At 37.7% G+C, this 27,974-nt stretch overlaps 3 protein-coding genes and 2 non-coding genes across 8 annotated transcripts; 1 reads left to right on the top strand and 4 right to left on the bottom strand.

Moving 5' to 3' along the window:
- Positions 1-101: 101 nt before the first annotated feature.
- LOC148870387 (cytochrome c oxidase assembly factor HCC1-like) lies at positions 102-15,081 on the bottom strand (the record flags this gene model as incomplete). Its single annotated transcript, XM_088969968.1, is given in 7 exon segments — positions 102-509; positions 4,435-4,559; positions 4,562-4,582; positions 7,425-7,514; positions 9,297-9,509; positions 12,401-12,491; positions 14,926-15,081. Coding segments are annotated over 7 exon segments (801 nt in total), but the record flags the coding sequence as incomplete, so codon positions are not given.
- Positions 15,082-18,836: 3,755 nt separating this feature from the next.
- Positions 18,837-21,157, bottom strand: LOC148870384 (uncharacterized). 4 transcript variants are annotated; one of them, XM_088969201.1, is made up of 5 exons: positions 20,720-21,157; positions 20,468-20,562; positions 19,335-19,396; positions 19,165-19,223; positions 18,837-19,078 (listed from the first exon to the last, which is right to left on the bottom strand). In XM_088969201.1, exons 2-5 carry the CDS (start codon positions 20,542-20,544, stop codon positions 19,061-19,063), a joined length of 216 nt encoding a protein of 71 aa, XP_088825327.1. In that variant the 5' UTR covers positions 20,545-20,562; positions 20,720-21,157; the 3' UTR covers positions 18,837-19,060. The 4 variants fall into 4 exon arrangements, with proteins under 4 accessions (XP_088825327.1, XP_088825326.1, XP_088825324.1 ...); XM_088969200.1 differs by having other exon boundaries at positions 19,165-19,226; positions 20,720-20,854; XM_088969198.1 differs by lacking the exon at positions 20,720-21,157 and having other exon boundaries at positions 19,165-19,226; positions 20,468-20,713.
- On the bottom strand, positions 19,561-19,696 carry LOC148870386 (small nucleolar RNA snoR136). Its single transcript, XR_016108412.1, has one exon. It is a non-coding gene; the product is annotated as a small nucleolar RNA snoR136 (small nucleolar RNA).
- On the bottom strand, positions 19,870-19,951 carry LOC148870385 (small nucleolar RNA SNORD25). Its single transcript, XR_016108528.1, has one exon. It is a non-coding gene; the product is annotated as a small nucleolar RNA SNORD25 (small nucleolar RNA).
- Positions 21,158-24,620: 3,463 nt separating the features above from the next.
- LOC148870383 (uncharacterized) lies at positions 24,621-25,812 on the top strand. Its single transcript, XM_088969967.1, has 2 exons — positions 24,621-24,827; positions 25,111-25,812. Exons 1-2 carry the CDS (start codon positions 24,621-24,623, stop codon positions 25,810-25,812), a joined length of 909 nt encoding a protein of 302 aa, XP_088826093.1.
- Positions 25,813-27,974: the final 2,162 nt, after the last annotated feature.

Below are 27,974 nucleotides of genomic sequence, written 5' to 3'. Positions count from 1 at the left end.
TATGGCGGATCATTTACTCCTTTTGCTCAAAGATGTTGAATGATTTTAAACATCAATGACACGTACACTTTACTATATGTGATGTCTAAACCAAAAGAAAATTTATATTAAAAAATCTCACTACTAATTTCTAAATGATGCTGCTGTAAATGTTGTTTTACATTGATATTTTGCTGGAAAAACTGTTTTTTTTTTTTGAAAGCTGGAAAAACTGGTATGGATATGCTCAAAGTATACCTGAACTATCATTCCAGTTTTGGCGGTCTCACCATATAAAGTAGCATTTCTCTAATTAACTAGATCCTCAAGCACAGAAAGACTGAACTAAAAGTCGCCCGTGAGAAACAGAGGTTACAAAATTCATGCGACAAAAGTAAATAAGAAAGTATAAGAGGGACCCAGAATCAAACTTTTTTATACTGATTTATCTCTTTAGTTACTCCTTCAGCAAGTGCATCCACATTGTGGTTCTTCCTGAAAAACTTTACAAATACCATGTCTGGTCCCGGCTGGACAGATTGGATAGTGACCGACCTTTGGCATTATCTTGCATGAAGTAGCTGCCGAGACTGGAACCCACTTCCTACAAAAAAAAAAAAAAAAAAGAGACTGGAACCCACTTTTCTTATGTTGCTGCCTAATATTTGACCATTGCACTTTGCCTCTTAAAAGGGCCATTACCAAATGTTGGTCCTGATTAGGGTTGTCAGCAGGTCACATTCGGGCACCCCAACCCCAACCTGACTAAATGAAAGAGTTGTTGAATCCAACCCGACCGGATAACAACTAATTCCAATCTGATCCATAGACAGTATGCTATTCTTAATGAAGATTATATTTACAAATTTTTAAATGTTACTATCTCACTTGTTGTATAAGATTTATGAATATTTCATTATAACTATCTGTCACCTGTCTAGAATTATGATAAACTTAGTTTCAGTTTTCATTTAAAGAAAAAACATAATCTCAAGTCCTCTTCAAACAAGAGAGAAATAACACAACATCACCAAATTATCTAAACCAACAACATGACACCACCTCTAACAATAAGGAATAGAAAGGAAAAAAATGACTTAGTGATGCTTACGAATTGGGTTTGATGCAGGTTAGCCTTAACCAGGACCTGACAAGGATGGTAGGGTTGGAAAAAAAATGTTGAACAAGGAAAATTAGGCGGTGTTTGGTTTCGTGTTCATCTCATGGATGGACCGTTTTGGTCTGGTCCACGGGATGAACACCCTGTTTGGTTGGCTGTAGACGGGACCAGTCCACGCTATATCATGGACCGGTCCCGTCCACACCTCAATTTAGCAGCAACGGAAAAATCTCGTGCTTAGGATCCGTCCACAGTCTATTCTTTGATCCCCTGCTTCACACTCTCCCTGAAACCCTATTCTGCTTCACATTTTACCATTGGAGGTCTCCATCGCCTGCTGAAGCTCTCCACTGGTTCACCTGCCAAGGCTCCATCTTGAAGAAACTCACAATGTAAGTTTCTCTCTTTCTCTCTCTCTGTTCAGTTCCGTTTCAAGTGTTGTTCTTGACAAATGTTAGATCTACATCCGAAAATCCTCTGTACTGTGTTTCCCTCTTGATGTTAAATCCTTCTTTATTGTGTGAATAGTACTGTGTTTCCCTCTTAGCTGTTGAATGATGTTAAATCCTGAACAGCCGATTGTTTGTTTTTGTGTTCTTGATGCATCCATCCGGTTTGTAAGGAAGGTTGCCTTAGAGTTACAGTCTCACCCCTAAAAAGCAAGGAAGGTTGAAACATATTGATATGCTGAAGACTAGGAAGGGCACTCAACTAAAGATGCCATAATCAACAACTTGCGTTTAGACAATTGATTTCTTTTCTGTATCAAAAGCTCTTTCCAATCATGCCAACTTGGATGGTGGAATCAAATCTGTCAATTTATTCACTCTTCTCCTCTTCCCTCCAAATGTTGTGGAAAAAAAGTATTTTGTTGCTTCTTTTATTTTTATTGCCAAACATATAAGCATAGGAACATTATGATGTAATGGGCATTGAACTCTAATGCAAAGTATTAATGCATGATTTAAAGATTTTTTGACTTTTATGTTGCCCTATAGTTTGATCCATAGAAAATGTATGTAGATAGGGAGAACCATGACTTCATTATCAAATCAGCCATTTAAAAACAAAAAGAAGAAAATAAAATGGAAATATAGTGTAATTGTTCTAAATTTCTAATACCATTTGTTGGAGAAAGAGATATAATGAGAGAAGTAAATGAGTCTAAGTGATCTCTGTGATGTGGTTGGGTTGGGCTCTGTGAGGAGTAAAAGTGAGTAAGAAGACTGGTTGCATTACTGATGTCTTATCAAGTTTGGACTAGGGTTGATATTAATTCATTGATGCCTTTTTCAATATATTTATCATGTAAAATGCAAAAATTAGATATTTATGATTAACTGTGTAGGTCATTCATAAAATGTATATGAGATGCATGGAATCAAAAAGTGTGGCGTGGACTGGTCCACACCACACCTACAGAACGCCACTGTGGGTGTGGACTTCAGAACAGCTATGGACTGTGGTGTGGTGTGGACCAATCCACACCCACCAATTTCTCATCCACACTACAGAGCACCCCCTTAGATAGGGGAGAATCGTGTAGGATGGCCGTAGGCTTGGTTGTGTCTTGAAAGCCTTAATGGGATTTTCCTGGGTTCTGGAGTTTAATGGGCCTTGATGTCTTTTTTTTTTTATTGTTGGGTAAGGGGTAAAGCCAGTACTTAAAGGGATTGGAGGTTTCTGTCTTTTTTGGGGATTTGAGTTTTTTTGTGTGTGATATCTTATCACCTCGTAGTACTTTCTACTTTATTCTCTATAATAAATTTTTTCTTTATTATTTATTATCAAAAAAAGGACCTGACCAAGGATGAACAGGAATACTTCTTTGTTGGAATGAAGATGACAAAATACATCCTGCATGGACATTTCTGGATATACTCTATAGCTTTAACACCTCAAAAATGTACATAGTATGTTTTAAGAAACCATGTTATAAAAAATCTGTTTAAGCTTCAAAAACTATATATAAAAGCATAACATAAGCATATTATATGGGATATACCTGTATCCATGTCCAAGATTTTGGGAAATGTGGTATCTCCGTTTGTTGTGTCTGCGTTGGTATCCATATCTGTTTATCATAGAGATCCCATAGTGGCACCAATTTCTTTTTCTCTTTTGGATTTGCCTATCTCTGCCTCCTTATTCCTGAGTGTTTCGCAGTTGGTAGATTCCTCAAATCCATCATATATAACATAGTATCATGCCATATTTTACAGCTGCCCTAAAATGTGAAAGTAACATAGCAGGAAGGACCAAGCTTATGCCTCACATTCACCAGGTGATTTTAAATAAATTTGATTGGATGAATGAGACCATTCCCAAGGATCCCGGGATATGTGGCTATCAAATCATAGAGGCTATGCATTTGACTGCCAGGTTGAAGCCATCATTGCACTGAGCAGTGTTTCAAAACTCATCAATCAAGATCCACGTCTGCACAATCTGGTTGGCCCTTACCAAGGAAATGGAGGGTTACCTTGCTTAAGTGAATTGTATATATTCTATACATGGAAAGCTAGAGAATTTATGGGGATACCTTTTTTCTTTGTGTCTGGAGTGGGTGGATGGCCTTGCCTTTGTAATGAAAATATGAAATATTTATGATAAAGAGAAGAGACTAATGTACTCGCTCATGTAAACAGCTGAGGAAGTGACAAGGCATCAAAATGGCATCTAGAGACAAATCACCTGAAGGTGCAATTTCTCAAATAATCCACTCCTCCCAACATGATGACCCTTGCCAAGACTGTAACCAACAAACTTGGAAGTTGGAAGACCTAGGAATGCATCCAAGTTAAATGTTTCATCTAAGAGCTCAAGGCTCTATTCTTCCTAATGGGATCATCAGAACCAAAACATAAGAACCAGCCAACGACAATCTAGGATCACTGTGCGTTTAATCCTAGGGAAAGAATCAACCTCAAAATCTAAAATAAAGCCATGATTTCAGCTCAGATTGTACATTTAACCTATCAAGCCATAAAAGACCAGGACAATTTCCCTGTGATCTATAAAAAATTCCATTTTAGCCAATTCCTGAATGCCCTGGGTTCAGCAAGGAGCACCTACTATAGCATTCAACCATGCAAGGAGAAAAGTGAAAAACATAAAATACTAAAAAATCTTGGAAACAGTGGTGGGCCTTGGTGCAATGGTTGGGTTGCTCCATTGTGACCTGGGCTACCGTTTGCAGGGGTAAGGATGTGTACATCTGTTCCTCTCCAGACCCTGCATTGGCAGGAGCCTCGTGCACTGGGCTACCGTTATACTAAAAATAAAAGATGGATATGTTAGGAACACTTAAAATGGCAAGAATACTGGCAAAATACACAAAGCAATACATACATGATTATAGAGTGATCAACCAGGTAATCAGAGCCTTCCTTTTCTGTCTTCATATAATACACTTGATAAGCACATGCAACTTTCCTTATCTCTTCTGGTGTACCAGTTAACCAATTAAATTTGGGTGAAACTCTGTAACAGGGATTGACATTTTAGGCACCTCATTTGATCAAATCTGATTTAAGAAATGTTCAAATTTTTTTTTTATCATCAAAGGAAACTTTTATTTGAAATTAGATTTAAGAAGTTTTACAACTTTGTGTATGGAACTAGAAGTCCCATACGATTACATATTTCTGTCCCTTTTACAATGCAGCCCAAAACAATTGTTGCCTCAAAGCCCCTTGTTTAGCAAGATGATCAGCTAGCCCATTTGCACTCCTTCTAACCCATTTAAATTCTGCCACTACCTCCTTTGCAACCTTTTCCACTTCCTTATCACTTGTTTGAAGGTCCACGGAGTAGTTCTATTGTTATTAGCCCAAGAGATGATCACCTTGGAATCCCCTTCAACCTTAATTTGCCTCATTCCAATGCTTGGCTATCTTCAATCCTTGTAGCAAAACCATTACCTTAGCTTTTAGAGAGTTGCCCATGCCAATAGGTCCAGAGAATAATGTTAATATCCTCCCTTCAGAATTTCTGATTACTCCCCCGGTACCTGACAATCCCGGATTTCCAAATGAACTTCCATCAAAATTCAGTTTAATTCTGTTACCATATGGGGGTTTCCATTCCATCCTTACTCTCTCTTTCACTCTTGAAGATTGTGGTACTTCTGTCCAGGATCTTATAATGTCTATAGCTGAGAACTCTTGGAAGATATGCAAAGAGCTTACCCAATGGGCTACTTTAATTTTGATTGTGTCAATCACCTCCTTCGTGGTTCTACTCTTTTCTAAGAATATTCTGCTATTCCTTTCTTCCCATATCACCCAACAAATAGCTGCCTTTGTTGCTTTCCACATAGCCTTCCTTCTTTTCTTTGATTGCCTAAAAAAATATTGGTTAAAAAGACCTGCCACATTTTGAGGAGAAGCCCACTTGCAACAAAGAGAAAACAAAAAGAATCCTAAACAAGATGCACAAAAGAACAAGATAAAAATAGGTGTGTCAAGGTCTCACCACTTTCCTTACAAAGGGAGCACATGTGAGGAGAAAGGCATGCAAAAGGCCTTCTTTTTTGCAGCATATCACATGTATTAACCTTGCCAAGGAAAATTTCCCAACAGAAGGCTTGGATTTTTGGGTGGATAGGCTTACTCCAAATTTCTTTTACAGGGAAGTCCCCATCCGGGTTGCAAGGTGAGGCAAGAACATTAAAGAAAGAGGAACAAGAGAATAGCCAATATGTGGAGCCTTTCCAAATTCTGGAATCTTCCAAGGATGGTTCCAAAAGAATTTGTCCTAGAACATCTAGCAAGTGAATGAAGGATGCACATTCAATTTCCCTCAGGCCCCTTCTGAAACCCATATTCTAATTGACCCCAGTTGGGCTAGGAATACCCAAAAAACTTATTGTTTTCCCTTTGAAGTTTGACAAAGTGTAAAGGTCAGGGAAAAGGTCTTTGAGTGGACAATCTCCCACCCAAAGATCTTCCCAGAAACGAACTTTATTGCCCTGGCCCACATCAAACCGAATGGAATTAAGGAAAGTTGGGTAAATTTCATGAAATAGCTTTCCAAGGAGAAAGACTCAAAATTTTCAATTTTGACAAAAATTGTGATGCTTCAAAAATGAGAAATTTCAGAGTTTGTAGAAACTGCCAAATGGTTTGAAGTTTTTAAATTTGATGGAAGCACTATGATGAATGAAACCTTACAGTAGAAGTGTAGATGATGCAGATGCAGAAGCAAGGAAAGATTTATAGGGAAACAAACCAATATTCCAATTCCTATACCAATTTCAGAATTTTTGGGTTATAAGATATTGGTATTGTCTCATTTTTTTTTATTTATTTTCTAGTTGTTGGTGTCTTAAGAACATAGTTCTGTTTTTTAGATTTTTATTTCGAAATTACTATTTATGGTAACCCCTGGACTTACTATTTATAGTAATTCTTGTAATTATTATTTTTAATAAGCTTTTACTATTTCTGATGTCTTTAAATTAAATTAGTTTTAGTAGGATTAAGAAAATATTATTACAGTTGTGTAGGGCTAGGAGTTGGAGCCCTCATTTAAGTGTCCTAATGGGTTACTTATGGATTTGTCTTAGCTTCAAAGCACTTGGGAGTTGTTTGGGTCAGTTTCCTAGTCCAAATTGAAATCTGAAAGGGGACATGCGAGTTAGTGAGTTTATAAATAGAGTCATTGTAATTGGAGTTGAAGGAGAGTTGATATGATGAGATAAGGTTTGGTTCAGTAAATTCTGGTTGTTACCAGAAATTTCTCCTTTTTTTTCCTCTCTTTCTCTTGTTTCTTCTTCTAGGCAATCTATTTCTTTTCTGTTTACCCTAACATCAAGAAGTCAACTTGCTTCTCCTTTCATATTCTTCAACCCTGATCACCCACAACACCTCATTCACTCCACAAAGCCCACCACCAAATCCTAAGTTAGTAGGACCCTTACCCCATCCTATATCAGTAGAACTGCATAATAATGTTAACATAGACATGATTAAAACTAAAAACTAAGATAATACAAAAGCAACAACATATAATAAGTAGAGCAAAATTAGGAAGAAAAATATCCAGCATATCTGCATATGGTACATTGACGTGGAAAAGCATGCAAATGTGATATGGGTTGAGATATTTTATCTCATTTCCATTCATGGTTGAAATATAATGAGCATTTCATTTAAATAATGTAATTATTGAAATTGTGTCGATAGATACTCAGGACCCCTTAAAATGGAAATTTTGCGGGAATTATCAGCATATCATGGGGATATTGCAAACATGGATTTAAGACAGGATGGTATATGTAAAACAACGCAATTATATAAAAAGCTTTGATATTAGAAGGCACCTTTAACATGTTCCCCTACTTGCTCAACAGTGTCTCTCTCAGGATCAACTGAGATGAAAATTGGTACTATATCAATCCCTGCCTTTTCTTCTGCAAGATGGAAAGAAAACAATTTAGTCAGGATTTCATAACTGTCAGAAGTCCTAACATCATGGCAACCTTATATCACAAATACTGTAACAGTTAAGGGAGGAGAATCATTTGCAGACAAATTCTGGTTATTAAAATACAATGTTACAATGCTGGTTGTAATCAAGGTTTAAAATGTCAGTGTCGGTGGAAATATTAGTCATTCAATATAGGAAACATGCCAGAAATGACAGAAACATTGTATGGAAATATTGTAAAAAATATAGACATGGTGAAACCATCGTGAAGTATGCAACCAAGTGTCTTATAGAACACCCATGAAGAATGATCATCTCAAGGACCTCCTTTTTATGGTAAATAACAATTCATTAAAGGAAAATAGTTATACAAAGAGTATACAGGCATTAAAAAAAAAAATCCAAGTAGGTTATCTCAAGCTTCTCCAACCTTTCCTTCTTTCTCCAAAGGTTCTATAGATCAATTGCTCTAGTTTTTCGTTGGTATCCCCACATGACCAAAATAGTTTGTTTTAGGTCGGAAACAACTACTATTGTCAAAAAAGAGCCTCTATATCCAACTAAGGTGGCATTTGATAACTTTGAAGTCAAATGTCTGAAAAGTCAAAAGGTTATTTTTCAGGATTGAAGTCTAAATAGTGGCAGATATGGCCTATTTTACTCTCCCCCACCCCCTTTGTCGTTGCCATTGACACCGAACCAACAGCGGTAATTTCCCCGTTCCCTCCTCATTTTCTTCTCTTCTCTCTCCCTTCCTATCACTCTTCCTCAACCTCCTTCTCAGTTGATGAAGTGCAGTAGAACCATTAATCCTCTTCATCCTCCAAATGTCACAGAACACCACCATCACTGTCAATGTCTATAGTGCTCGTTGGAGAAGACATGACACAGATGATAATGGAGGAAAACGGTGTTCTCTTATATATTCATAAAAAAAAAAGACGGTGTTCTCTTCTATCATTTGAGAGGAAAGAACTCAAACTAGGGCTTGAATAAAGTTTAAAAGAAGGGGCAACACAGGTCATTTCAAAAACTTTTAGGGGCATTTAGAACTTTGGCTAGGCTCTGAAATGCGCCTGGCTGCATTAAGCAACTTGCCCATGCCTTACCATTTCAGACCTATTTTATTTGATTAAAGTTGGTGTCCAGACCTAAACATAAATGGGTCACAACTTGCACATCTGAAAAGTAAGTTATTTAGACGTCTAAAAAGTGTTAGCAAACACCATCTAAAACTTAAAATTAAGTAAAAGAAAACTTCAACCATAGTCATGATCTTTTCCATTCTGCAAAATCCACAAATCCATTGAATAAGTCTTGATATAAATTAGTTCCCCTGGGTTTACACCATAATTTTGTCCAACCCAAAATATGACTTGACTTGAGTTTATGCCATAATTTTACACCTGTATCTTTACCAATATTTGCAAGCATTTCCCTAATAGTCTGATACAATCATATTCTCTACAATGCAAACATACTTTCCGCAAGTGATTGATAGTTTGATACTAATCATTCCCTTTGGTATTATTGAATTCAAATTTCTGGACATGCAATAATTCATTTGACCAAAAATTGCACCTACATGCCTTCAGTAAAGAAGAGAATTTTCATATGCTTATACTGATAAGCACAGGAAATTTAGATCAGTTAGATGTTTATAAGAACTTCAGACAGCAAAACTGGTTCGAGCTTTGGTAAAAGTGTATTTCATTTCTATATCTTCATCACAAGTCCAGCAATATTGAAACTACTAGCAACTTACTTATTTTGTCAATTGCAGCAGCCAACTTTTGTAGCTCATCTGGACAAATATCAGGGCAGTGTGTAAATCCAAAATATATCAAAGTCCATTTCCCCAAGAAGTCTCTATCTGTAACAGACTTCCCATTGTGATCAACAAGGTTGAATGGACCCCCAATAGCAGATTTTCCTACAGAAGGCCCCTCTTTTACTACAATAGAGTCATTATGTATTTCTGCATACAAGAAGAAAGCATATCAATATATAACAAGGAAAAAGAAAGAAGCTTTTGTGTTAAGGGAGACAATATGAATCCAATTCCAAGATGTAAGATGAACCAATAAGTAAGAGAAAAGTAGTAACTAATAAACAAAGATTAATGGTGCAGAACTATAAGTGAGACAGGCACAAGCTATGGCAAACTTGAATTTCCCATTCAACTGGGTGCCTAGGTGTGCCAATGATTTAGCAGACTCACTTGAAAGGGCAAGGTTGGGAAGAAATCAACTAGATTGGGGATGTCCAGCGCTGGATTTCAATTTTTTTTTGAGAAAATTTAACCAGAATTCTTTAATATAAAGAGAGGGAACATGGGAAGAACCCCTACAAGTTACAAAGGAGGAAGCTTGTTGCTATACAAATGCTCCAAATACACACCAAATTTAGCTAGGCCATCTGCAGTACGATTGTGTTCCCTAGGAATCCAAACTAAGTTAACATTTAAACAGTCCAAAGAATCCCAAGCCTCTGTCAGATAATGATTCAGTCTCCAGGGACCCCCCCCCCCCCCCTTTGTCTCTTAACCATTTTATCGTATTTGCTGAATCACCTGCAATGGTCAAATTCTGAATTCCCAAATTTTTTATTATCCTGATTCCGGTGAGAGAAGCCATCACTTCAGCCTTTGTGGAGTCAACCAAGCCAATTGGACCACTAAAAGTCCAGCATATATTGCCCCTTTCGTCCCCTACTGTACCTCCAATACCAGCTAATCCAGGGTTACCTAAGGCACAACCGTTGAAGTTAAGGGTCATCACTCCTTCACTGATGGGGACAGGGTGCCTCAAGGATGTTGGATGGGGATGAGGGAGAAACAGAAAGGGGTAATCATCTCTATTAAGATCATTGACTGAAAGTCCTTTGAACAGATCTGAATTCACCATCCAGAGGTTGTAAAGGTAAGTAATATCTGAGATTAATTCCTCCAGGGTTCTGCTTTTATTGTCAAAGAGGCGATTGCTTCTTTCATCCCAAACATCCCACAACACTGCATGTAGCACTGATTGCCAAAAGACTTTACCCCTTTTACTTAACCCTGTTCCTTTCCATTGATGCAATGTGTCCATAATGTGTTTTGGAAAAGCCCAGATATAACTTGCCATTTTCAAGAAGTGGGACCATATCTTTTGGGTAAATCTGCAGTGAAGAAGGATGTGATCTGCAGATTCACCTTCGCTGAAGCATAGAATACAAACATGAGGAGATATGGAGCGTCTTCCCAAAAGGTTTTTCTGCAGGAGATCACAAGTATTTACTTTCTGGAGACAAGCTTCCCAAACAAAGAAGCAAATTCTTGAAGGGATGTGGCTACACCAGATTTTCTTATAAGGAAAGGAGAAATCATGTTCATCAGCGATCAAAGCCCTGAACATAGACTTAGAAAGGTGGCTCATGGTGGCACTAATACTTTTGGTAGAATTATGAGGAAGAGAAAGGATGATTTGTACCCTGTCTCTGATGTGTGGTTATTGTGCCTAAAGGAGGGGGAATCTTGTGGTCATCTTCTTATCGACTGTGAAATAGCTCGCATTCTTTGGTAATCTTTCCTCAACCTCTTCTGTAACAGCATTTTTTCCTAGGCTCCACCTCTGGATGTTGGAGATTTTCTCAACCAATGGCTGGGTTGAAGGTTGGAAACAGAGGTAGAATGTCTGGGAAGCTGGTGGTGCATGCTGTTATGTGGAGCATTTGGGAGGAGTGGAACAGAATGGTTTTCGAAGGGAAATTTTTGTCCTCAGAAGACTTGAAATCGACAATCCTGTTCCTAATTAATGTTCAGTATGTTCAGTTGAAAGCCCACAAGCTGTTTAGAGACATACCTTTTGGAGATTTGGAAAGAGACCTGTGGCAGGTTTGTAATTTGTACTCCAAGACTTGGAGCAAGCATTGTACTATTTCTCCAGCTGCTTCTTTGAGCTTGCTGGTTTTTTAATGAATTTACTGTTGACTATCAAAAAAGAAATGGTATAGAATTATAGCAACTAGTGACTTGGATTTTTAAAACAAGTGCACATACCAACCATAATTGTAACCAATAAATCCATGATAAACAGAATCCAGGAAAGAGATGAAAATAGGACTATGGAATTTGTTGAAAATAAGAGTCTTTGACAATGCAAGGTGGCTCAAATGGGATGGCAGATTATTTGGCCAAACAAGGGGTCCATAGTCGGCAACAATTTTGGGCTCAGTTATAATTGGTAAAATTCAAAGGGCAGTTGGGTAATATATCCCAACTCTGAAAATGGTACTCTTTAACTTTTTTCCAAATTAATAAAATTCTCTATTATTGATCCAAAAAAAACTGAAGGTGGCTCAAAAACTCACCTTTACAATCTAAGAGCTAAATAACCCATGACCTTCCAAATATATTTCCTATTGAGTGGAATAATTAAACTACTTCATTTTTTATTGTTAAGCTAATTAATTGGAAAAGGCAAAGGAAAAAATCTACAAGGAAAGCACTGAAAAAGGGTGTACCAAAATGTTACCATGCTAGAATAGGAAAACCTGAGCCTAGAAACCCTCCCTTTGATGAAGGTAATGAGAACAAAACGAGAACCCAACCTATTTAACTAATGGCAATTTACAAATCAAAGAGAAATTTCTATATGACAACTTGAATCATAAGATAGGCTGAATCATGTAATCAAATATCAAATATAAAAGGTGCCATTTTCCAATGCAATTAGATATTCATCTTTGAATACATCGAAGTCATAAAATACGATTTGGTTTTTCAAAGGGATCATTGGAAAAACCAAAGTGATGCCCCCAATTACATGAGATTCTGTCACTCTAAAACCTTGTACTATTCTTAGAATCCTACTCACCATGGTAATCTACCTTCAATGTGCCGCTTCTTCTCCTTGTCATAATAAAATATAAGCCCTGCTCCAGTTGTAATCAGAAAGAGAAAGCTCAACCATGAAACAGGCTGCAAGAGTCAATTCATATGGATTGTTTAAAACAGATTTTGCTCGAATGTCAACCATATCTAATAAGAATATGTGCCTTAGAGAACAGTCCATTGAAAGCATGACAACCCTTGGAAGCAAAACAAGGATACATATCACCTTCCTATGTGTAGGTTGTCATTACCTACTGAAGCATCATTTGTTCATATGGGTAATTCACTGGTTAAAACAGTAAAAATAAAATAATACTAAAAATCACAAACAGCATTAAGCCTGACATATTATAGTAACATCGAAGTCATACAAGCTGATACAAAAACATCAACGTCACACAAAGCATCACTACCCATTTATTACACATGCTTTAAAACCCTGCTTGCTGAGAAATAATTGCCCATGAAAAAGTTGATGAATTCATTTGAATGGTGAAAGTCTACTTCAACTTCTAGGGATACATTACAAATTTAAAATGGACGAGGTAGTCGCCCTTGAAGGTGACATGTTTTTCTTTCCACTTCATGAAGCTAACACACAAAGTTGATCCTTTAGAGTTGGATACAATTTTTTTGGAATCTAATTTCTTTGGATATAACTTGGAGTCTATGGCAGGAAAAGAAGAGCCAAAACTATGAAAGTATGAAGCTAAGGGGAGATTCCTGGTGTGAAACGAGTAAAGTGTAAATAGCTACAAACAAATTAATAACTGGAACTAAAAGAATCAACTGAAATGAAAATTTTTAACACAAGAAAAGAGTAAACTCTCATTGCTTTGGGTTTTGACAAAATCCTGGCTAAGGGTGGCTAGCAGATCATGATAGATGGATGTTGGCTGCTACATCAGAGAGGTGAGATCTTTTTCTTTTTTTTTTTTTTGAGAGAAAGAGAAGGTAAAGTATAATGCCATTGAAATAAACAAAAAAAACATGTAGAACAAGCTGAAATTTGATTAGGTAACGCCTTTATTGATGAGGCTGAAATTTTCATCCCACCATAATCAAGATCTGTCGACTCAGTTGTTAGGTCACATTGGAAGACATTATTACCTTGTGGTTTTTATAAGGGCATGTTTTATGCTTTGGGTGTGGCGCTATGCTGTTTTTCTGCATGCTCCCTCTCCCTTTTAGGGGTAGGTCCCATCTTCTATCTCTCTATTATTAATCAGTATAAATGACTTTTTGGTTAGTGCCTACTTAATTAATGGACACAGGCAATGACATTTTAAGAATGGTAACAATTCCAATTAATGACAGCTCAGTGAAAGCTAGAACTGTAAGGTCACTCCGACAAGTGATGGATCAAAGTTCAAATGTGAATTGATCAACACCGTCATCTAAACCATGTCCTAACTAAACAGCATTGGCTATATGACTCATGTTCCAACATCAGTTCTGTTCATTGCCATATTTTTTCTTAAATTATGAGTTGTAATATCATTTCTCACTACATCAACCCATGGCCTTTTTGGTCTGCCCCATAGCTCTTCTAGACCCTTCAAACTGTAAGAAATCACTTCTTCTAACTGGTGTTGTAGATGGTCTTCTCTGCATATGACTACACCACCAAAGTCTACTTTCCTTCATTTTATCACCTATTGGAGCTACTCCTAGGTTCCTTCAAATAAGTTTGTTCCTGACCCTATCCTTTTTAGCTTTCCAACTCGCACACTATTCCTGCCACTCATTTTATGGACAAAATAATTCTTTGAGAAGATCTGCATTTCCATATTTGGAATTTAGAATATGATGAAATCCCTAGGGATGAAAACTCATTAAAAATTACAATGTTTTATATTCTTTAAAGGTTTTACTCCTATTTTTTATCCAATTTTAGGTGTTCTTTCGAACATCAAGGGGAATTGGTGCCTCAAAACAAAAATTGAAGAATGGATCAGAGAAGTGTACCATAGCTACAGTACAATGATAATTACCAGCTATGAGAATTCAATCCATTATGTGGGAATGAATTGGTCAAAACCCTTTTCCTAAGAAAATGACCAGGTTTGGCTTTCATTACATAAACCAAATTAGATTGTATTGTATTGTATGATACCGCTATAATTCCCTTCAGTCCTTTCACCCTCGAACCTGAAATTTATAGCTAAATACATAGCTTAATCCTAACCAGCTATTGTCATAATTATGTAAATTTCCAAACAAAAAAAAAAAAGTTACCTAAGTAAATCAACAAAATGTGAAACAATTTGTTGTGAACTGGTGGATTTGGGACAGAAAAAAGGAATTCATATCACTACACTGGCATTAAATACCCTTAAATGATATCTGTTAGATGATATACAACCCATTGGCATGAAATAACCTGCTATCTGAATAAACTTTATAGGCCTATCAAGTCGGAGTGACATTCTTATAGCAAAGTGATCCAAGGATAATTTAGTCAAACGAAAATCTCAGCTAATATAGTAGAAGCATATGGAGTAACAAAAATTTACCCCGCCCCGAACAGGCGAACAGGCTTTCCGGTTTCACCAGTCCTTTGTGATTCGCCAGATTTCTCACTCTCCTCATGATTAGATTCTACAGACTTCTTTGGTGCTATGTTTTCAGGATTAACAGTAGTGCTATTACATAGACATCTTTGAATTACAGTGCACGATTATGTTCCATAACCTAGATAACTAACCTGCAAAATAAAGCGAAGCAGGAAAAACAGGAAAAAACATAAGAGAATGAATTCCATGATAACATTCATTTTAATCGGTAAATAAGTTAAGCTGAAACATCGTTAAGAACATATAAGATGACAGGCCGATGGGATGGCTGGGTCTGGGTTGGCTCCAAATGGGGGAATGTCCGGGACTCCATGGAAGTGTTGAATATAGGGAGATGATCCCTTAATTAGCTTCGAGTGATGCTGACTGTAGAAGAGGAGACTGCGACGAATGAAGCAACAATATGTGTTTCTCGAAATAGCAGACGCCATTGCTACTAGTGCCCTCACCTAAACTGCAAAAACTAATAACGGGTCTCGTCAGATAGGGAAGGAATGAAGGATGCAGAGAAGAAAGAAGATGGCGAGTCTGAATTCTGAAAGGCCAATGCCTGCTTTGCTTTGTAAACTGTAATTGTAGCGCACTGCGCATGTTAATTATAAGAGACATCCCCTACAACTACAACGTTATAACTACTAATCACAACCAACTGACAAGACCATACACCTGCTGAGCTTAGCTAAGCTGATCGGCTGATCCCATTGCACCGATGCCTTAATTACAAATCCACGGGATGCGATTTATAAGGGCTATTAGTACACTATGGGCGGTAATTTCAGAATTTTGCAGTGGCCTGTAATTTATAATTTATAGAGGCTAATAGTAGACTATCATAACGACCTCACATTATTTATGGAAGATGTTCTAAATGCATGGTGAGATGTGCATGTGAGGTCGGTGCGAGGCACCCTTCGTAAGGAGCAGATCCTAATTCCTACGTTATGCATCCAATTATTCCCGTTTGCACATTTAGATTTTAAGATAAGATTACATTGGTGCCCCGATAGCGCCTCACAGAACATCTAACCATGTATGCATAACAATCTCCCAATGACAAGCAGAAACCAGATTCAGTTAATGCAAGGCCCATTCGAACACCAATTATAGCATTGTATTAGGAATATCTCCCCATGAAATAAAACACAAAAGTGTAGAGGTATTCTCGATGCAAGGCTATGAAGGTTGTTTGAACGTTTCTTGCACTGGCTAAAGCCGACCTCTAACAAGCACAGGAGGTGTTCCTAATGCACGCTGAGATTTACATGTGGGGTGCACTGTGTTGGTCAATGTGAACTCTTCTTAGATTTGAAGGACCTTTATGATATTTTTAATTAAACGATGCTCATTGAAGTAAAATTCAAGCATTATTTTTTTGGATTGTGTCTAATTTATTTTAACATAATTCAAGTTTCAATGTATTGGCCAATGTGTTATGTTTTGTATCTTAATGCTAATTATTTATTAATTCTTAAATTTATTAATATGTAATTATTTTTCATTAATTTTAGGTAAAATAAAAAAAAGAACTCCTCTTATAACAATTTTATAAATCATCATTGTGTTTTAACCCCTATTGCTTTGAATAAAATGCAAATACCTCCTTTTCTTTAGCTTTTAGTAACAAAAAGCACTTGAATTATATTTAAATTTTATGTATATAAATTAAATATTAAACTATAATTAATAGCAATAATATTTATACTATAATTAATAGTAATAATATTTATATTGTATTTTAAATACATATAGTTTAAGTTAAAATATAAATTACATGTTAAGTCATATTTAAATTATAAATTTGTTGATAAAATAAAAAAATATATTATTTTTAAACTTAATTGTTATTAATTTTAAATCTCTTAATCTATTTAGACATAACTAAACTTAGTACTAAATAAAAATTTAGTAAAATTTAAAACAATTTAATAAAAAAATTTAAAAAAATTAATACAATTAGGAATGTCACAATGCTCCTTGGAGTTCAACTTGGTTGAATTGGGTCGGGTTGAGGGTTGACCCAAGTAGGAATGGTAATGGGGCGGGTTCGGGGAGGTTTTTGTAAATTCTAGACCTTGCCCGCCTCCCTAAACCTCCCAACTCGTACTTGCCCCAAAATCCGTAGTAGGTTGGATTTTGAGAATGCAACCCCTACCCGCACATGAAACCCTCCCTAACCCTACCCTCCCCACATTCAAGGGTAGGGGTGAGTTTGATTTAGAACCTATATCTAATTTCCTATTATTTATTGTCATACATAAGCAATAAATAAGTAAAAAAACACAAATAAGCAATAAAAATTCCAATTATTTGATTAAGACATGTAGAAAACACAAACTATCAACCCAACAATATGCGGGTCAGGGAGGGTTGGGTTTAGCCTAATATCGTACCCTACGGGTACTCTATGGGTTGTAGAATCTTAAAACTGATCCCCACCCCAAAACCCATCCTTCACCTTCAAGCAAAAAAAAAAAAAAAAAAAAAAAAAACGCCCATTAGGGAGGATTGGGGTGGATACCACTAGGTAGGGTAGAAATTGCCATCCCTAGACCCAAGCCCAACCTTAAGTCACACAAACCTCAAACTTAGACTTGGCCCAACTCAAGGTTAAGCCCAAATTTATCAACCCAACATCTCAGGTTGGGCTTGGGCTTGTGTGTGTTAAATTTTGTAGCATGATTTTCAAGTATAATAGATTAATAATATGTAAATATGTATGTCATAAAATATTGGGTGGGGTCAAATTGGACTGGCTATAGCTTAGGCTACCTAAGGCCTCAAGGTCCGGCCTTGTGCACATTGAACTTTGTAACCTAATTTCCAAGTAAAATAGATTGATAGTATGTAAATATGTATATCATAAAATATTGGGCGGACTCAAATTGGACTGACTAGAGCTTCCGCTTCCTGATGCCTCAACCCAAGGCCAAGGTGAATTTAGATTTGGCCTAAGTTTTTTCGCGCAAGCCCAGCTTGTAGTTAGAAACTCAAGCTCAACCTGATGCAAAATGATTTTTCATTTCAACTGCAAATAAACCCAACAACCATAATCAGAATCCAATTCCAATTCCCAACTGAACCAAACAGGCATCATGATTTGATGATTCAGAATCCAATTTTGATGTCTGTGAACCAAACGGACTCTAAGCCCTACACGATGATTATAGACCTCTATGTACATCCACTTATTTTTTTTCGGTTGTTGCAGGTTTGTTGTTGATTCCCAATAATTCTGATTACAAGTCTAATTTGAGTGCGTGACAGCGTGAGCAAGAACACACAAGCTCTTTTACAGTTTTTACCTTCTATCTGGCTGGCATCATTCACCATGTGATTCAAACTGAAAATTTAGCAGATATATGTACATATACGATGATAAAAATCAATGGCATGTAGCTCACAACTGGACTTTTTTTATGGGCCGGGCTCGGGCTTGGCTTTGGACTAAATTCTAATAAGCAAAGCCCAAACCGAGAAAGTGTAAAGTTGGGCCCAAAGCCCGGCTCTTGAACAGGTCCATTCACAACGGGATAACTTCCCATACACTTGCTTGCACGTCTTTTCTTCATTCGAGAAAGATCGTAGTAGCAGTGCCTACTAGTGTTTGAACGTCTGTTTGTTTCTAGATACTTGGTACGATTGGTTGAACCTTCACCACTTTGATTTTGCCCGTCAAAACAGAAACAGAATCCAATGAACTGTTTTGTTTGTCTTTTCTGGTTAACATGGCGATTTCATAACAAATGAAAACATATACTTGTGTTACAGAAGTATAGAGCCCGCCCCCCGCCGCTTTAAAGTTTAAACCATTAACAAACCAAGACATAACAAAACATCTCTGGCTCACAACATAACATACAGGAAAAGGAAATATGTGCTGGTTTTTATTACTAATAAAATTAATGCATTTAAAGAGCTTGAATGATGTAATCTTTGTACCCAAAATAGGGAAATTTGTTGTTAATTATCACATTACACGAGAAAAAAAACCACACGTATTATATACACTGGGGCAACATTCGGATCAGAAGTTCACAAGGAGACACTGCTGCATGTTAACTCGAATTAGGTATGGATTCATCACTGGTTTTTGTTAGACTGTTGAACAACAAAGAAGAACAAGTTAGCAGTAAGCGACTCAACAAAAACAAAACAAATCAAATTTATATAACGAATATCCTCACCTCGAGATTCTTGGATAAGTCCTGCAACTGCTCTTTAAGTACTTGCCCCTTCTGTGCAGCTGCTACATTGGAACAACAAACACATCCTCGTTACAATATTACCAAGAGTTAAGGCAACTAATAATTAAACGCAATATGGAAAGCATCAGAGAACTTGATAAGAAGCATACCCATATTAGAAATGTCCTCTATTCTCTTTGACGTCCTCACTGCAAACCTCTGAAAAGCAGGGCTATGAATAGAGAGAATGAAACATTATTAATACAGACCAAAATCATCGAGGAGGAGGAAATGGTAGCAGAGGATAAAAATTAAACCACACGATCACTTGGGAGAAACCATTGGTCTGATAACTTGTACATTTGAGACATTAACAGAGGACTACATGAATAATGAATATATTGTTCCCCAACGTCCAAATGCAGCATAGACGCTACACTGGATAGCGAGAGGAACGTTATTCTGGCTTCACATAAACAGTCGCACTAGAATTTAAGCGATCAAGGTGACCATTTTGGGTAGATCAAGAAAGTGAAGCTGTGGTTCACATTAAAACGGCTACGTGTGTGGCAAAGAATGAAAACAAAGAAGTGACTCAGACCCTTAAACAAATGTAAGGTTGCGGTCATCACCGCAGCCGGTAAAGGTCTATAGAGTCATCCATTTGGTATTGAATAAGCAAACAAAAATGTAAATGGTAATTATGGCAACTCAGTCCCTTAGATGTTCTTAGAGTTGCGATCATATTCGCAAATCATTACAGGTCTGTATACTCGTCATCGTTGCTCAAAAAGTAAAACCTAAAAAACAAATGCCCAAATCAAATTAAAAGAATTGGATTTTCAATTTTAACAATAAATATAAAAAACCAAAATAAAGGATTATTTAGATGTCCCATTAATCCCCAGAGAAAAAAATGCATACAAAGAGGAAAAGTATGGTTCAAGAACATCATATCCGTATCGCTTCAAGGGAACGAGTCCAATTGGAATCAAATAATCACAATGACCAGATAATGAAGCAAAACCTAAAACAAATCGATTCGTATACATAATCTTCTCAACTTTCCTAAGCTGCAGTACAATTGCTGTGACGCAGCAGAAGAAAATAGCACAAACGGAAAAATTGAACCAAATATCGCTTCAAGGGAACGAGTCAATCGAGAACAAATGAATCCCGGCGACCAGATAAAGAAGCTTAAGGAAAGTTATAGGCTACAAGAACAAACGAAAAGATCTAAAAAGAGTCGGATAAAAAAGCAAACGAAGAGAAACGAAGCGTAAAATCTACAAAGGGGAACTACCTGTTTGCTAGACCATTGACGATTAACTCATTAGCAACGTAAGAAAGCACCCTGTGCATGAAATTTCCACCTGCCATGATCCTTAAATTGCTCTCCTGTGAAGAATGACAAGTATAGAGACTATTCAGATCCAAAACAAAGGTAGAACGAAAGGGAATCGATGACATGTTCGTATAAGAAAAGTTAGAGAGCACGGAAATTCACGGATCCTAAATCAAAGAAACCCTAATTAAGAGAAGACTAGTCAGGTACCAGGAGAGTGCAAAACGCGATTTCAGTTCAGGGAAGAAAAAAAAAAACCCTAGAACCCTAGACATGCGGCGGGTGGTATCCGCTTTTATAGGGAAATGCTAACGAGATCGAACGGTTGGTATGCACATTCCCAATACGAACGCGTTGGATGTTTATCATCAGGTTCGATTCGGGCCATTCGGCTCCGAACCGTGATAATAGAACTGTTTACACTTTACAAGGTAGTGTTTGATTCGGATTTAGGGATGGCAATTTTTCCATCCCGACGGTACTCGCTTTCCCGACCTGATGGGGATTTCTTTAGCGTTGCGGGGACGGGGACAGGATTCCTAAATCCAGTCCGGATTTCTTGTCCACACAAATTATTCACGTAACATTGCATTAATACATGCATAGTATTACGTAGGACGAGATGTTTCCAATTCACAAGGATAGTGTGTTGTGGGTAGATGTAGACAAAGTTCATATAAGTAAGAGATCTAGAGTCTACTAAATTCCTGAACTGGGGTCAAGGTCGGGGACGAGGGTAGTGTGTTGTCGTAGACGTGGGCAAAGTTCACATGAGTAGAAGATCTGGAGTCTACTAAATCCCCAGACTTGGGTCAGGGTTGGGGATGGGGAATAAGGTCTCTGCCTCAACCCCAATAGGAAAAATCTATGATGCGGAAAATATATAGTATGGAAAGAGTTTTGATCAATCAAAATCCACCCATGAATTTTGATAAATGATACTGATGGTGTGCGATTCGGTCACTCCTACCTGGCAGTTGCGTGGCTCCTAGATGGTACTTGAGATGGAGAAGATGAGAAATCGCCGGGGGGCTTGCCCGACGGGAACACTCCGACGCTTAAGTTAGAGCTCTGTGAAAGACACAAAGAGAGTAAAGGAGGCTAAGAGTGCAGATAGCGCAAGTATCCAAAGATTACCTCTGCCCTTTGGAATTGGGGCTACTTATAACAAAACTCTATCAGATCAGGCCCACCTGCTTTTGTCAGGGTAGGTATAACTGCCACTGTTGTCCTACCGCAACCGTTACAGCCAGGGCTGAGGTGGCACGTGCAGAGCCGTCGTTGCAGGTTACGTACTTGTCAGATGTAAGACATCTTCCAGAGGTGGTGGGCACGACACTGTCTGACAAAAGACGTGATCGCAGTCTTCAGGTTGTCGGGCTCAGTTGTTAGGCAGGAGATCTTCTTGCGATGTGCCGAACTGTTACCCTGTACCGAGCTACCCTGTACGTGGCGAGGTGCCTGTGGCAAGCTACACCGAGTTACCTGGCCCGGGGTGTCTCCACCTCGGGGTATCTAGAGGCGGATCGGGGTGTTCCTTTTTCGGGAGTGGCCTAGAACCCATTGGGAGGAGCTCATGCATTAGGAAAAGTCAGGAGGCCCCGAGCTTGGAGGCAGCTCGGAGCGCTTTAGCCTCGGGAAGAAGGTGCAAGGCAGACGACTCTCGGCGAGTAGCCTAACCCGCCGAGTTGCCGGATTAAACTCGGCGAGCCCTTCTCATCGGGTTTCGGTTACGCTTGTTGTGCTGTCACGCTGAGTCATTGCTTAAGCAAGGTCATACCCACATGTCCCCGTGCTACGAGGTCGGGCCAAATCACCCTCCATCAGATACCTTATTCATGATCATGTTTTCGGTTCCAATTTATTGGTTAGTTGTTTTTCGGATATCATATCTTTTCCATATGATAGCTGAACCCATTTAAAGTATTGTTTATATTTTAAAAATTTTATTTATTTTAAATAAATTTACTTTTCAAAATATATTGTTAACTAAAAAAATTCGAGAATTTTGGTCCCCGCAACAGTTTCCCTTGGCATAAGAAGTACATTTGAAATTAAGATTCATGACTCTAGGAAAGGTTGGTATGGTACAATGTATTTTTTGAACAATGCTATCTATTCGGTTGATAAATTGTTGGGGTCGTGTCTTGAATTTTGAACCATACAATACAATACAATACAATCGCTACATCTTGTTTTGTTTATGGTTTATTTAGTATATGTTTGGCATCGAGGTTGTAGATAAAACACCGTTTTCTCATGTGTGGGTTGAATACAATGTCTTTTTTTTTTTTGTTTGGAAACGTTGCTGCCAGGTAGGATGTTTCTTGGAGCAACAACAACATTTTCTGTTTGGTATCAATGCTCTAGGAAACGTTTTCAGCACTGATACCTATTATCCAGTGCCACATCATGTCCCTGTTGGCAGCAACGAGTTGCAACTCTAGGAAACGCCAAATTTGGCGTTGCTCCAAGCCACACCTTCCTGATTTCCAAGGCGTGGTTTGAAGCACCATTTTTTATGGAAAAACAGTTTCAAACAAACAAGCGTTTCCTAGAGCATCATTTTTTCCAATGTGGCGTTGATGTGTCACCATTTTCTGGATCAACGACATCGATGCCAAACATACGCATAGTATATGTTTGGCATGGATGTTGTAGATACAACACGGTTTTCTCAGTGTTGCTGATGTGTGGGTTGGAAGAACTATTTTTTGAGAAAACGATGTCTTTTTTTTTTTTGGAAACATTGTTGCTAGGTAGGATGCTTCTTGAAGCAACAACACCTTTTGTTTGGTATTGGTGCTCCATATCTATTTTCCGCACTGATACCCATTATAGGAAGTCCACATCACAGCCACACCATGTCCTCGTTGGCAGTAACGAATTCTAATATGAGAAAACGTCAAATTCAGCGTTGCTCTAAACCATGCCTTCTCAATTTCCAAGGCGTGGCTCGGAGCATCATTTTTTATAGAAAAATGGTTCCAAATATATTGACATTTCCTGGAGCACCATTTTTTCAGCGTGGCATTGATGTATCATCATTTTCTGGAGCAACGACATTAATGCCAAACATACCTACTTAACCAAGCATGTGAATGTTGATTTTGTGTGACTAACATTTATATATACACTAGTGAATGACCTCATATTAAATTTACATTATGGAATCAATAATGTTAAATTTATAGTTATTAATATTTTAATTAATTATTAAAATTTCAAGAAATATTTATTTCAAAAAATAGATTTTCAATAATTATTAGAATATGGATAGTTTTATTTTGTTATGATATATAGAGGGTTAATGATTAATTGAGATTGATAGAATGTAGGCAGAAGTGGTTGTGGATAATCACTTTTGCATTTTTTAGGAATTGATTAAAGATGGTGGTAGTGGGTTGTGGGCTTTAGTAGCAACTTCTCAGAAAATGCCATGTGTTTAGCTTTTCAGAAAAATGAGAAGGCCATATCTTTGAATGGTAGGGGCTATAGCCTAGTAGTGGATTGTGGGCTTTAGCAGGAATTTCTTAAAAATTGTCATGTGTCTAGCTTTCTAGAAAATGAGAAAACCACTTGTCTGAATAGTGGTAGTGGGTTGTGGGCTTTAACAAAAACTTCTCAGAAAATACCATGTGTCTAAATTTAAAAAATTCACATATTTGAATGATGGGGTTGTAGTTTGAAAATATAATATATAAGATTCGCCTCCCATCATAGATTGTTGATTGTATGGTTGTTAAGCAAAGGTTAATAATAGGCTCCGCGAACCACATTGCATGGTTGAAAACACAACAAATTGGCATATTCAATGAAAGGGGATTGTGATGATTTTGAAACGAATGATTGCAGGTCCCCATCAGCGAGCTGACACCTTCTATATTTCGCAAGACCGTAATGCTTGGTATGTTAAAATGCTACAACACTATTTTGTGTGAGAAATGATGAAAGTTTGAATTATTTTGTTCTAGCAACCCAATGTGGGCATAATCCAAGTTATACTTGGAAAAGCATCTGGCATTCTCACATTGTTTTGGAGAAGGGTTGTAGGTGGAGAATTGGGAATGAGTAGCATATCCGTGTGTGGGATGATCCGTGGCTTAAGGAGATGGACAATTTTAAGGTTGATTCGCTTAGAGTTGAGGGGCTTGAAGATATTGTGGTTTCAGACCTATGGATTCCAGACCACAAGGAATGGGATGTCGAAATGATTCATGAGCTTTTTGGCCCAAGGGATGTTAGCACAATTTTGAATATTCCCTTGTCTTATGCTAGTCAAGAGGACCGACTAATTTGGCATTTCTCACCAAATGGGGTATATTCAGTAAAGTCAGGATGTAGGGTTTGCAAGGGATCTTAATACCACTATCTCTCAAGCTATTATTTCGGGTGGATGGGATAAGCTGTGGAAGCTTCCTATTCCACCTAAGGTGAAGAGCTGTGTTTGACGGGTTTGTAGGGAGTGTTTTCCCTATAAAGACCAGCTTGTTAGGTGTGACATCCAGTTAGATACTTCCTGTCATCTCTGTAATACTAACGTTGAAAGTCTGAGCCATGTCTTGTTATCATGTCTGTATGCTCAAGCTTGTTGGTCTAAGGTTGGTATCAACGTAAATGTGTCGAATCACGCCTCTTTTGTTGATTGTCTTCTTGAGTTTTTAGCAGAAACAGATTATGACAAGTCTGGACGTGCTTGCATGGTTTTGTGGAGCATCTGGTCTCAACGTAACTCCAAGCTGTGGAGAAATAATTTTAAGTTGCTTGATCATGCTATTACTAGGAGTTTGCAGCTTCTCCATGATTGGAAGCAAGCTCAAATACAGAAGCAATTGCGCATGGTTATTAATCTTAACCACCAACGTGACGGTAATTGGCGTGCTCTCCTTCCTTGTTCATTCAAGTGTAATGTTGAAGTTGCCTCTTTCACGAGCAGTAACCTCACTGGGTTTGGGATAGTTATACGTGATGAGCTTGGTGCTTTCGTAAAAGGTTACACATCCATAGTTCCTGGTCTATTCATTTCGAAAGAAGGGGAAGTAATGGCCCTTATAGCAGCAATTAAATGGGTGACCAGCATGGATATCCAGAATATGGTATTTGAAACTGATGCCATAGTAGTATGGAAAGCCCTTCGTGCTCTAGCTTCGGACCTGCCTGAATTTGGCTCCCTCGTTCATGAGTGTTCCTCATTGTTACAACAAGGTGTAAACTTCTTGGTGGCTTGTGTCAAAAGGCAAGCTAACACTGTGGCCCATAGCTTAGCTAGGGTTTCTTGTCGTTTCGTTAATCTTTGTATTTGACATGAGCCTCCAGTGTTTGTGGAGGGCTTACTTATTGTGATATTTCTGGTTGAATAATGCATTGCAGTTTATTCTAAAAAAAAAAGACCGTAATGCTTGGTATGTTAAAATGCTACAATACTATTTTGTGTGAGAAATGATGAAAGTTTGAATTATTTTGTTCTAGTCCAAGTGTTCAACTATAAACTTGTCCGCCACTAAAGGATACATGATACTTTAATAAAAAAAACCTAAAAATTGAAATAACCTTAGGTTCAGTTTGGAAGGAGTATAAATACAAATATGCATAGTACAAAACCTTATATTTTGTATGTTTTTGCATTGTATATATCTTCATTTGTACTCATTTCAAACTAAGCCTTATGTGCAATCCCATAAGCCACGGCCATGGGAGATCACCATAATGAAGGGCGTTAACCTGGTGGTTGAACGGTTAATCTGTTTGACTTGGATAATGGTTTTTGATTGCTTTTTATTTTTTATTTTTTAAATAAGAATAGGTCATCCGTTCGAACCGGATGGTCTAGCCATTGACATAGAAACTAGTGGCCAAAGTGGTTCTAGTTTGGAGCAATTTTTAAAACATTGAACACAAGATTCCATTGGGAAAAATATGCTAGTAGATTTAAATATGTTCAAGGAAGAGTGATGACTCTATTAGCATGCCCAAAACCTCTGGGATAAGACTTTAAGGTAAAACAATTTAAAATAAGGGCAAATCTCTTAATGTACCCTTAAGTTTTAAGAAATTGACATACTCTACTGCTATTATTTACATATTGTCTTAAAGTCTCCCCTAAATTTTCTGACAATTGACTAAATCCTCCTTGCCATTAGCTTTTGTTAATAGAAAAATGGATAAGACTATTTTATCTTTCATTCTTCTTTAAATTCTCAAAATTCTACCCTCTATATGTTAGAGCTTTCTTTGTGTTCCATCGCCTTATTTTCCTTCGTCAATCCGTTCATATCTCTCTCTAGCTAACTTGCTGATTAGATATTGTCTAGAGTCTAGACTTTTGAAAGAACTAGTTGGACTAAAGCTTGTTTGTGTGTGGAACAGGATACTGGAATTTTTGCAATAGGAGTGAAAGATGATGCTTGGTGGTTCTAAAGCATTACCAAAGGACATAAATCTTTTGTTTCCTTCTTCCTTCAAGAATCCAGAGGAACTGCAGTCAAAGAGAAGAGGAGTCATGGATTCAGATTCCCACTTTCATCATCATCGTCATCACCACACAACGCAGCCGGCGGTAGTAGCGGTAATGTCGAAGATGGATGCGAGAATTTCCTCCAAACCCTAAAGTAGAGAGCATGTTTGTGAGGTTTATGTCTTTTGCTGGTAGTTGTGATTATACTCTTCTTGATCCACGGGAAATTGGAGAGAAACCTTTAAAATTATCTCCATCCACCAAAGCTGTTAACCATAGAATTTCTCAGTTGGCACCAAGCCACCAACAAAGCATGAAGGCAAGGTTAGGGAACATCTTCTGCACAATTGATTACTTCGGTCAACCTTCCTTTCAACTCTCCAACCTCCACCTATAGGCTGAATTTCAAAGAGATTATATTGTTGTCTTGGTAGTCGCATAGAAATTAAAATGCTAAGTGTGACCATTAAAACATATACTATTTGTATTTGTTTTCTATCTCAACCTAAAATAAAGACGAATATCAATCAAGTTATTTGTCAGTTCTTCTTCTTTACATCATCACGGGTTCAAGCAAAACCATTGGTAGATGAACGTAACTTTAGAGGCGACCAAGTCAAAGCCCATTCCAGGCCAAAATCACCCGCAACTCATCACTATGGTTGTGTTCCACACACAAATTTCTAAAAGAATTGAAGCCAAACATAATATAACAAGTTAGTTCGGGCAGAAACATCTCAGCTTTCTCGGACCCGTGGGTTCCAACTATCATAAGGGGAATCCCACATCCAAAAGATACAACAATCGAGTCTCACCATAGCCAACATGTCTCATCATTATTGAACCCAGACCGGAGTTCGAACCGCCATATTCTGGCCCAAATTTTTTATGAACAAATATGCTCTCATATCCTTCAAATTACCCCCGACATAGAGTCAAGCCAAGACTCTATAGGTGTATAGTATAGAAAGACCTGTGGAAACAAATATGCTCCCATGGAAAGACCTGTGG

Source organism: Nelumbo lutea, chromosome 2, assembly GCF_056320005.1.
Source record: "Nelumbo lutea isolate HS-2025 chromosome 2, American lotus-T2T, whole genome shotgun sequence".
NCBI lineage: Eukaryota > Viridiplantae > Streptophyta > Magnoliopsida > Proteales > Nelumbonaceae > Nelumbo > Nelumbo lutea.
The sequence above is the reverse complement of the archived record's forward strand: the minus strand, read 5'-3'. Positions and strand labels throughout refer to the sequence as shown.